The 12,162-nt window shown below is 31.1% G+C and overlaps 1 protein-coding gene across 3 annotated transcripts; it reads left to right on the top strand.

Annotated features, from left to right (window-relative positions):
* The first annotated feature begins 8,648 nt into the window (after window positions 1–8,648).
* On the top strand, window positions 8,649–12,162 carry LOC107466538 (uncharacterized). Of its 3 annotated transcripts, none has more exons than XM_016085522.3 (7): window positions 8,649–9,367; window positions 9,740–9,912; window positions 10,466–10,544; window positions 10,622–10,849; window positions 11,237–11,406; window positions 11,663–11,731; window positions 12,040–12,162. In XM_016085522.3, the coding sequence occupies exons 1-6, from the start codon at window positions 8,840–8,842 to the stop codon at window positions 11,718–11,720; spliced, it is 1,236 nt and encodes a 411-aa protein (XP_015941008.1). In that variant the 5' UTR covers window positions 8,649–8,839; the 3' UTR covers window positions 11,721–11,731; window positions 12,040–12,162. The 3 variants fall into 3 exon arrangements, 1 of the variants encoding a protein (XP_015941008.1); XR_001587738.3 differs by having other exon boundaries at window positions 8,650–9,367; window positions 11,663–11,800; XR_001587736.3 differs by having other exon boundaries at window positions 8,650–9,367; window positions 11,663–11,821.

The following is a 12,162-nucleotide window of genomic DNA, read 5'->3' as shown; positions in this document are numbered from 1 at the left end:
AGAAACGCGTTGGTTGGGATACAAAACAAATAAAACGCACGCAAATAACTAAGCCATGTTTTGCTGTCTTTCGTCCCGTTAGATTTACAAAACGGCACCGCATTAATTGGAGGGTCTTACCTTCTTCTCTCCCCTTTTTTCGCTTCTCCAATTTTGGAAATTTTCTTTTCTTTTCTTTCCTCTCCTGCAACAATTCTCATTACTCGCTGTACTCTTTTCTATTTTTATTAGATTTAGTTTCCAATTGTTGGGGGGACCCTGTTATTTGTTTAATGATCATTCATTTTTGTGTATATATAGTAAAAGGTGACTCTCTACAACTACAGGCTAAGGGATAAGCACGTGGAACAATAATCTACCTAATTAATTAATGCCTTGTTAAGTTAGTATATTGAACAATATTAGTTGAAGATGATGAAACAATGATATTGCGTTTATAAAGTATGAGTATGATACATAATGATATTGATGTGTGTAATCTAATTTTAACATATGTGTGGATTAGAAAATGTATTCTAGAAAATATTATGTTTGAAAACTTTATATTCACGGATATTGTAAAATAAAAAATATTATTTATATATAAGAAATTAGTCACTAAATTAACTAATTTTTTTAAAATAATTTATTTATGCATATACGATTTTTTTAGAGTATTTATATATTTTCACAATGTGTTTTATCTCATTTATAGTATAAATAAAATAAATATAGACATATCTCATTTACACTGTAAACGACATAAAAGATACAAACATGTTAAACGTAATACATGGGAAATGATGGATTATGCATATCTCGTTTACAATGTAAACAGATATGGTTAAACCTATTTCATTTACACTGTAAACGAGATATAATAGGACAAAAATCAAATATCTATAAAAGGATCAGCAAATCGTTTGTATTCTTCACAAAACTATCTAATTCTTCCTTCGGATCCTTTTTCTTCCCAAAACTTAGAAAAAATGTCCAATGACAATGGTTTCTTTGTTTTGATGGTGTATCCTAACTATCAGATGAGAAATAATGATAACGTGGTTATATTTGAGTGTGAGAGTCCAGTGATGTTTTGAAGTGGAAGAGCGAATTCCTTATTCGAATTAAAGAGTATGATATTGATTTACGTCAGTGGTGCAGAGAGAAAAGAGGTTGGTAGAGTTGGGTATATGATGCTAGCACCGATGGAAAATAGGGTGTTTCGGTTTCGTCTGTTTTGACTTGATGCGATAAGCATGTGCGCCTTATGTTTGATGTGCACGGGAGAATCATGGTTGAACAAGTGATGAAACTTTCAGCAGAGGTCCGTGACGTTGGTGGCGGTGGTTTTGGTACTTCGAACTTTGTATTGGATGACCATTCTCTTGCTCCAATTTGGTTGCACTGTGCTAATTCAATGCAGGACATGAACATTGAGGATGAAGAATCCAGCAAAAGTAGCTGGAGAGTCAAGAATTGTGACCAAATAGTGATACTTTCCTTCTGTGTAATCTTAGCTGGGGTAGGAGATTGCATCAACCATTCCGGACCAACTTGACAGTTGGCAAAAGGAGTCAGATTGATGTTGTAGCCTTTCTCTGGCAAGTTACAGAAAGTACGGAAGAAGTGTTTCATCTTATCATGTGAGGTCATTAACTTGTCAGAAAAAATTAAGTTAAGCAGACAGTGTCCTGCAATTAATGAATCTGTAGAATCTTTTTGGGTCGAACGTGGTTGTAGCTCAGACTAAAAAATGGCAGAAAGTCATAATTAAAAAAATAAACAGGATCGTCAACATTAGTGATTCTCTTTTTCTCCCTCATAAGGTCTGTGATCCAATCTAAAGTGAGATATAGTTAAGCCAGAAACAATTTGGCTAGACACAACTTTTTACCTTCGGCTAACATAATGGTCAACGAAAGATAAGTGGGTTCGACTTGAATACTCCAGGAATAGAAAACAACACCACTCAACCAATAGAAAAGGAATGCTATGTGCTCATTATCAGAAAAATGTTCCTCATTTTGACCTTTGTTATTGCGAATGAAGCTCTGGTAAGTGGTGGAAAAGAGGTCAATGGAATACTCCACTTCTGTGGTCGACTTGGTAAAATTTAAAATTTTCTCTCCCAAGAGAGAAAGGCCAGTTATAGCAGCTATATCCAGAAGAGTTAAAGTAATCATGTCATATGGGGTGTGAAAAGTATGAGAAGTCTCATACTAAAAGTACAATGCACCTTCCATTCGTCTTGAATTAATGGTGTAAGAATTTTTACTAAACTAAATTAGATCGTATATTCCAATTTTTTTCTATAGGGTCATCTTCTCGATTTCAATCCTATCGAATCAAGTACGATAGCCTTCAATGTTGGTCTCTAGGGTATTTCTAAATAGCCTGTTATGTGAGTCAAAGTATCCAATAGAAATGGAGTCTTGAAAAGCAACGGTTTTCTTTGAGAACGATCAGGAAAAAAAAATTTTGATCTTGTTTACGACATTGGGAGAGATGATAGAGCCGATAAAAGCTGAGTCTACACCGTCAACAGTGAAAGAGAGTAGCACTTCAGATTCCCATATTTTTTATTTTAAGGTCTCTAGTTCAAGAGAAAAATCTTTGTCATTTTTGACAACAAATTTATCACAAATGATCACTTTAAATAAAGTAAGAAGACTTGTTGACAGACTGTGACTTGAGGTTGCCATAAGAGTACAGATTGAAGAATTCAAGTATTCGGTCTCGAGATTGTCAACAATGAACGAACAAGCTGTAAAGATAGAAGGTAGTGCATAAGAAAGGAATAAAAGTTGAGCTTATATGGGTTTAATTTGGTTTAAGCAGTAAAACAAGAATTTAATATAGCACAAAACTTAATACTGTGCTTTGCCAATACTCATGAATATAAAAAAAAATATTAGCAGCCTATTTATTTATATATTGAAATTTTATCACAAATTTACAATAGGACCAAAAGATAAAAGAAGAGATGTCTCTTTAGAAATTATAATATTCAACTATTTTTTCAATTCAAAAGGACTAAGCTGAGGAGTATTTTTAATTCCATCACACATGAACATACCCAAAAAAGTAACCTTTAACTTTTTAATTCAGTGGAGCATACATGTAATTTAAAGAAGAAAGAACATATTAAACAAGATCATAGTAAAAAAAAAAATCACAAATCTGTGGTTGTAAAATAAGGTCACATTAATAAACTCACATTAATCAAATCAAGAAAACGAATATAAAAGAAAAATAAGAAAAGGAAAAAGACAGAAACATAGTAGAATTAAAGAATAAAAGTTTAGAAATCAAATCTTAATTTGAGTCAAAGAATGTAAAAAAAAAAGGAGAACGCTCTTCAGAATAAAATTTTGGTACATAGATAACACAAGAGATATTGTTCACATTATTTTTGTGTAGTTAGGATTCCTCTAAATAAATGATGAGAAAGGAAAAGATAAAAAATGAAACTAGCAATTAAATCTTACCTGGAATATCAGAAAAGCTAGCTATAGTTGAACCTTTGTGAGTAGAAAAAGTTTATCATTGTAGATGAAATTGAGAAGAATGAGAGATAAAGGGTTGAAGAAAAAGCTTTTAATTGTTCAAACACTAATATATTTTTTTCTTTTTTACAAATATTATCATATGATAGTGTATAGTGTATTGGACTGTTTTATTTGTTTATTTATTTATTTTTTATTAAAATAAAAAAGAAAGAGGAATTACATATGCAAAATTCTTCATTCATAGATTATGTTTGTATATACTTCTTTTATTATAAACAACAAAATTTTTTTATTTTTTATCACCGTATGATTTCAAGTGAGAAATTTTTAGGGACATTATGTTAGACAAAAAAATATTATTTTTATAAGAAAATTATGTAAAAAAATAATTAGTTATAGGTTGATATTTTTGCATATAATATTTATATTTATTTTAATTAAATTAGATCATTTAATAATTTAGTTATTTTTTACTTTTGAATTGGTATCAAGCAAAGAGTGCGGAAACAATTACACAAGAGGTAATTTAAATTGGCCGAAAAATGGGGTATTAAGTATAATTGTCAGTTGACATAGGAAGTCTATAAATAGGTCTTAGGTCAGTATTGTAAGGGAGTTTAATTCTTTTAGAAAACACTTAGAAATCCAAAACACTCTCAACCCCTTGGTATCACAGAGTAAAAATTGAAAATCTTAAGTAATTTCTCTGAACTCAAACACTTGTAATTTGCTTTCTTTCCGTTTTTATTAATAAAATTTCTCTACTTTTACATGTTTCTCTCTTATACGTTTATGTTTCTTTCTTCATCTTCTCTTTAATTTCTTGTTTGTTTTAGTTTCTGCATTTTACTTTACCTCCAACACCTTGCGTTTCTTTGATTATTTGCTAATTTTATTTCTTTTAATTTTTATTGCCGATATAATTGTGACATTGAGATATCCATATTTTCTTTTAAACATTAACAAAATTTGAGTAAAAATACAATGTTAATAAGATATGTGTATTATTATAAAAAAATTACAATTAAAATAATATTAATAATCCAAATTTTTAGCATGCAATTAGTACTTAAAAAGGTTGGTGGAAGAGATTAAAACAAAGAATATGTTTGAACAATTAGACTCTTAATAAGAATACATAAAAAATTTTAGATTAAATTATAGATAGAACTAGATTGATTTAAATTTGAAAAAAATTTCTACATCTTCAAGTTCCATGATGAGAATAAATACGATAATTGTACTAACTCCTAAAAATTGAAAGATGAAATGTGTGAAGTTGGTGGCAATAAATAAAATAGAGAAAAATGAGAAGATAACCGTTTTAATTGTGTGCCAATTGTTAGGAGAAGTTGTTGGGATAAATAAAATAGAAAAAGAGTGAGAGACGCATAACCCAAATGCATAGGAGATGAGGAGTGCTGGCCACCAAGGATCCCAAGTCCTTCAACACCGAGATCCACGGGCTGTACCGTCGGAGATCCAGACACCGTCGGGGGTCCTTGCGTCGTCAGGTGTCCAAGCTCTTAACCACAGTAGCGTCGGTGCTAGGAATGACGATGCGAAATAGGCGGAAGCATAGGCAAACCGTGTGTTAGAGACACCGCAGTTGGAAACAAGTGAAGGAGAACATCGTGAAGCTCATGTGCTTTTGAATCAAACCAACAAAAGATGTTCTAAGTTGGCAGGGAATGGGCCGAATCAAGAATTGAGATACCTGTGATACAGACAACTGATAATGAATAGTGTGTAGATGGCAGAGATTATGATATTGTGGAGGATGAATCGGGATCTGAATTAGAGAATATACATGTGATAGATGATGAAAGGTTGAAGTGGTGAAGGAAAATATGAACACTTGAGAATTAGCAGTAGAGTCTAGAGTAGTGTTACAGAATGAAGAAGATGATATTATAACAAGACTACAAGCTCAGAATAAAAAAATTGCAAATAGAAGAAAGATGGTGAAACAAAAAAAAAAAAACAAGAAGGATCAAACCTAAAAACCACAATAAGATATGTAAAAATATATTTAAATGATTTATAGTTGTTGAAATATTAGAGATTTAAGAGGTGATGAGAAGTTGAGTATGGTAAAAGAACGGAAAAAAAATCGACTGAATGGGTTGATTAAAACTAAGAGGGAGGTATTGACTAAATTTGATGTAATATGTATTTGAAAAAATGGCATGGTGGGATGGGATTATATGGAATCTGTAGTTATATTTGGAGAATTACTGTTAATTTGGGATAATATGCTGTTTAAAGTAAGTAATAATAAAGGAAAGTTATGGTTGTGTGTGGAGGGAGTGATGAATGAAAATAATTTTAATTGTGCGTTTTGGTTGGTGTACATAACGCATGTGCGAGCTGACTAACTTCTAATGTGAGAGGAGTTGAGCTATTTGGTGGCGTTGTGTCAGATTCCTTTGTGATTCATGAGAATTTTAATGAAATAATGCAAGAGGAGGAAAGAAAATGTGCGACTAGATTATTGGCATCTGCGGAAAAGCTTAAGAACTGGGTACAGGATATGTAATAGTGGACTTATCTCTTAGTGATCATAACTTCACATGGATCAGGGGTCAACAGTGTAGTTACTTTGATAGGGTGTTGGTCAATGTAGATTAGTTTGAGGTATTTTTAGATACTCGTCTACGAGATATGGTGCGAAATACAATAATTTTTAAAAATAAAGAGAAAAGTATTAAGGACATTTAAATGAGATCGTTTCTAAAACTATAAGGAGTAGTGTGGTGATAGTCGATGTGGTTGTTGATGACGACGTTAAAGATGACAATAGTTTGTTGGTAAATGCTTTTCTTAGCTTTGTTGTATGTGTTGTTTTAGTTGAACCGTTCCACTTTAGTGTGTCGAACAGGGACGGACTGATACTCATAAAAAGGAGGCACTTATCCCACTACGTAAGTAAAATAAAAAAATAATATCTATCTATTAATTAATATTTTTTATTTTAATATTATATAAAACTTTTTATTTTTATCTCTTAAATAATCTTACTTGTAACAATTATTTAAAATTAAAGAATATTTTGTCATAAGCATTATAACAAATAAGTTTTCTAATTGAATGAGAGGTAATTAATATTTGAAAATTATAATAAATAATAGAATAATTGTTTAAAGCATAAAAATTAATTTTGATATATTAAAATATATATTTTTATATAATCATTTAATTATATTTATATTTTAGATAACTATTTACGCAATAAATATAAAATATACTTTTTTTAATTATAATACATAATTAAATAAATGCATAAAATTTTTAACTTGATAGTATATCAAAATTAAATTAAAGTATTTTAAGAATAAAAATGTTCATTAATTCTTTTTAATTTTTATATCTTCATTATATTTTTAATATAATTAGCAATGTAAAAAAAATATTTTAAGATATATATTTTTGTCCCCTGCTCTTGAAATTTTCTGGGTCCGTCAATGGATTGTTGAACTTTTTTTTTGTTCGAAAAAAAAGTGAGAGATAATCATTTTAATTGTGTATCCGTTGTTAGGAGAGATAATGTTTCAATTCTCTTTCCACTCTTTTTTTGTTTTATTTATCCGTGTCAATTGTTAGAAGAGATGTTAGGAGAGATAACCATTTCAATTCGTTGCAATTCTCTTTTTATTATTTTTCTCTGTTTTATTTATCTGCATCAACTTCACGTTATCATCTTTCAATTTGTATAAGTTAGAATAATTACCATATTTATTCTCATAATATAACTTGACCACGTAGAAGTTTTTTTTTTTAATTTAAGTCAATTCAATTTTATCTATAATTTAATCTAAAATATTTTATGTACCCTTCTTGAATACTAATTGTTCAAACATATCTTTCGTTTTAATATCTTTCAACAATTTTTTTAAATACTAATTACACGTTACAAATTTGAATTATTAAAATTATTTTAATTGTAATTTTTTTTATAATAATATACATATCTCATTTACAATGTAAATAAGATAGGTATTTTTTCAAACTCTAAATATCTTATTTGTAAACGAGATGTGTGCAGAATAAAACTTGACTTATCTCACACAAATTCATCTTGTTTACATGGTATACGAGACAAATCATATGATACAAGTTAGTAAATACACTACAAATTATATATTTCAATAAATAAAATAATTAAATTATTTATTTTAAAAAAAATGATTTGTGCACCCATTTCCATCCCAACATGATATATCCACGAATGTCGACGCTTATGGATTTCGGTTGCCATCTCTAATTTTTGCTGGGTTTTAGGTCTTGAAAAGGATCCAAAAATATGTTTGTTACATTGAGATATACATGTTGGGCGGACCCTAGACAATAGAATTAGCCCAAATGTCATATAAGCTTCTTTTTGGTGGATAATAATAAAACCTTGAATAGAAGACATGACCAAAAACACGTTGAATAAAAAAATAGCCTTTAAAAAACAAGCTACAAATCCTGATAAAAAAAAATCTACAAATTATAGAACTACGTTTGGAAAAAATATTTTCGTCCATGACCAAAAAGAAAAAATATTAGTGGGAACCAATCCAGCTACTTTCATGTGATGGGAGACTTTCCTCCGATCCCACGCTTCTTTAGTAGAATCAATCAGACAATCACATTCATCTTGTTTCTAGTGGTTGTGGGATCGTCTTTTGACCTTGACTTGGATAACACAACAGCATTTCTGTAAATTATTCTTTTAAAAATATTTTTAATGTAAGGACTGTGCTAATTAGTATTTTTAAGATATTTGTTAAATTCAGAACAAAAAAAATATTTGTTATGATTTAATTTGAAATTTTCAAATTTTAATATTCTCAATGAATTTTATATTTAATATTATTTTAAAACACTTGTTAACAATATTTTTTTATAAATTTCTATTTTTCATATAAAAAAATTTTGGATTTAGTAATTTTTAATAATTTTAATCAATATTTAACTAATATCAAAATCAAATTATCATTAATAAATAAATTTTACTAATTTATATACGTAAGTTATAACAAAGATTAAATATAAATTTTAAATAATAATATTTATTAATTATATAGTATTATGATTTTCACATTATCCAAACTGAAAAATGAAACCAAAAAATGATTAAAAAACTTGGGCCAAAAAGGAGAGCTGCTTATGATGTTGAAAATCTTATTTTCCAATTTCTCAAATCTCAAGGACAAGTTCTTCAGTTCGTAGCAAAACAAAAATCAGAGCTTATCTCTGATCAATATATATTATAGGCAACGAATCTGAAACTAATAATAGCAACTCAGACATACTACTCTCTTAACATAAATCTTGTTCTTGGTGGTGGTTTCAAATTCAAATCCATGGATAATGAGTCAGAGAGACTTAACAAGTCAGCACCAGAAACGGAGGAGGAAGAAGAGTTCAAGTCAACCTTGCGTTCAGCTCCATCATTTGAGATATACAACACCTCCCATGGAGAGTTTGGAGAAGATGAAACCTACCCTGGAGTGGTTTTGTTGAAGAGAAGGGAGAGCCATGGCAGTGCTGAATTCACCTTTGGTGGTGGTGGCAGAAAGAGGATGGAATTGATTGAAGAAGATGCAGAGAATGAGAGAATTGGTGAAAAAGAGAAAGAAGATGATGATGACGATGATGTTGTTGATCTTGAACCACCAAGCCCACCCATGTATCTTGCAGCAGGGCTTGGTGTTGATGCAACTGGCTTTGATGCTAATGCTGTGGTTGGGTTTGAAAACTCTCTCACTCATGATGATGCGCTTGTTCCGAATTTGCAGGAGTCTGAGGATCTTGAAGGCTATTACAAGAGGATGGTTGATGAGTATCCTTACCACCCTTTGATTCTCAAGAAGCATGCCCAGATTCTGAAAGTGAGTGAGTTTTTTGTTTTGTTTTTTTTTCTTTGGACCTTTCTTCTGTTCGATGAAATGACTCACTTGGAACTTTTTATTTTGGGTAGAAAAAAATGTAGCTTATCATGAAACTGGCATGTGAATATGTGATGTCAATTGCAGATTTCTATTCAGTTTGTGTGTTTTCAAGATCATATCAACATAAGTTGCTAATCTTGATAGTGTCTTATTATCAAATTAAGTGAAAGGATACTTAAAGAGATATATGATAGAGCTTCTTAGCAAAATTTACAAACATGTAGGTGGCAAATTTGACGGTCACATATATAATATAATCATCATCTTTCAGTCTTGGATATTGAATTCTACTTTTTTGACATTTGTTGCCAGTCTAAGGGAAATCTTGAAGAGGCTGCTGAGTACTTTTATCGCGCAACACTAGCAGAACCTAATGATGGTGAAGCCCTAATGGAATATGCAAAGCTTTTATGGGAACATCATCATGACAAGGATAGGGCAGTGGTCTATTTTGAACGTGCAGTTCAAGCTGCTCCTAAAGACAGGTACCACAATAGTCCTGTCTATTTGTTCTCATTTAGAGGCTAATATGCACAGAGACATGGTTGGTTGGAGTGGCATATTCTATTTTCTTAACCATTGCTCTCGGATTCAAGTTCACAGCATGGAAAACTCGTTATTGGGAGAGCCATGCCCCCTCTATGGTGTTTCCAATGCTTGAACTGGAAATTTTCAGGATACCATGGTTTTGACCAAAAACAAGGTCCACTGTGGCATGGACATTGCATATGAAAAAAAACGGAAATATCATAATTAGTCCTGGACTAAATATGCTTTTTCAACTCTCTGTTGGAAAAAGATCTTCTAAAGCGAGGAAATTTGTAAAGTGACAAAGTAAGGGGATAATCAGCATTGAATTTGTAGTTTCTATCATGTGAGTCCCACTACTCACTTTCTCACTTTACTAACTTTCTTACTTTGGAGGAACTTCATCCCCTACTGGTACTGTGTAGCCTGAAGAAACTGGAAGCTACACTTTAATCATGCAAACTATTAAGCATTGCTAGCTAACATAAACGTATAACATATTTCTTTCAGTCATGTCCTTGCAGCATATACTAGTTTTCTCTGGGAGACAGATGACGATGACAATGATGTTGGAAATGATCAAACTCAGGTTCTTTTCTGTTTTCTTATAGTTTGTCACATGACAAGGACTAGTTGTGTCATACTGAATTTTAAAACTGAGTGCAGAGTGATAAGGAAAAACTAAAGACTGAGCCTGTCAAGCCTTCCAATGAAGGAAGTTACCAAATTCGTCCATTCGTGCATATTTCAACAGGACAAGAGATTGATATAGCAGATATTAACACAGTTGATTGGAGCGGGGATAGTGATGTGGCAGATTATTTAAGAACGTTGGTTGAGGAGAATCCTAATAATCTATTGGTTCTGAAAAAGTATGCTCAGTTTCTATTTCAGGTGAGACAAATTTTAGGCACACATGATTAAACACTTAGATCACTTCAAAGCATTCTTCTAATATGTACTCATGCAGATGCTTCTAAATTAAAGTCTATACTAGCAACAAACACCAAGTGGGGCACTTAATATCGTTAAATAGAAATACAAAAATATTATGTGCATACAAAAGATCAGTAGCCAAATTAGCCACCATGTATTTATATATAAATACATGTATTATTTAACTCATTTTTAGTGTATATTTTGTATTTCAATATATGTTTTATACAAGTAGCTGATTTTAACATGGTTGATATAAATAGCATTTGAGGCATAACTTATGATTAGTTACTTGAACTTCTCTTGGTTTAAGAAAATAAGAAACCCTCCACATTAAATGTACAGTCCAAAGATCCAGAAGCAGCCGAGGATTTCTACTCGCGTGCAGTCTTAGCCGATCCCAGTGATGGTGAAATGATATCGGAATATGCTAGGCTTGTGTGGGAACTTCATCATGATCAGGAAAAGGCTTCATCTTTGTTTGAGCAAGCAGTTCAAGCTACACCTGGGAATAGGTACAAATTTTGATGCACATCCATTAGGATATACCCAAGACCATTGTATTGTTAACCTCAATTTTCTACTAAAGCTAAAAATATAAAAAAACTGTCTTTTTTCTTTTTTTTATTGGGTGATTAGGTCCTTATTGGTTAATTAAGTATAAATCCTAATTCAAAAGAATTGTTGAATTACAGAAGCAGCAAGTTACAAGTAAGAAACTACATTTGACAATAATTAAGATGCTAATGCTTATCACTTGTGTGCTTTCAGCAATGTTCTTGCAGCATATACTTGCTTTTTGTGGGAACTAGAAGATGGAGAAAGCTGATGTAGTTCAAGGTAGTGGTGATATTCCAGAGATCTTTTTGACAGAAAATCCCATACCTGTTGACAAATATTCAAGAGAAGGTGCTAACCATGCTTGAGAAGGTGCAAGTGAATCTTATACATAATTATTGGAGACGAGAGGAAATCATTAACAGAAAATAAAAATAATAAAAATAAAATTCAAGGAAGTAGACATATATATTCTTCTTGTTTTCTTCCTGAAGTTTTAGAATTTCTATAACAAACTAATTTGCAGCGAGACAAAAAGTAGCTTACTAAATGAATCATGATTATGCTAAGAGCTTATCTCTTTGATGCAGTGTTTCGGACCCTGCCCTGGTTAGTTGATGCACCTTATTTACTTCAAGCTATTAGAACTGATCATGGCTTCACATGACTGATGAGTGCAAGAATAAATGAAATAAAGCCGAAGACTTAACAAA

This window comes from Arachis duranensis, chromosome 9 (assembly GCF_000817695.3).
Source record: "Arachis duranensis cultivar V14167 chromosome 9, aradu.V14167.gnm2.J7QH, whole genome shotgun sequence".
NCBI classification, from domain to species: Eukaryota; Viridiplantae; Streptophyta; class Magnoliopsida; order Fabales; family Fabaceae; genus Arachis; species Arachis duranensis.
Note: the sequence above shows the minus strand (reverse complement) of the source record. Positions and strands in the feature narration are given on the sequence as shown.

Excerpts from the sequence above, each read along its gene's own strand:
- LOC107466538 (XM_016085522.3), top strand. The coding sequence starts at position 8,840 with ATGGATAATGAGTCAGAGAGACTTAACAAGTCAGCACCAGAAACGGAG. Across the intron at positions 9,368-9,739 it reads AGCATGCCCAGATTCTGAAA|TCTAAGGGAAATCTTGAAGA; the intron begins GTGAGTGAGTTT and ends ATTTGTTGCCAG. Across the intron at positions 11,407-11,662 it reads CAAGCTACACCTGGGAATAG|CAATGTTCTTGCAGCATATA; the intron begins GTACAAATTTTG and ends GTGTGCTTTCAG.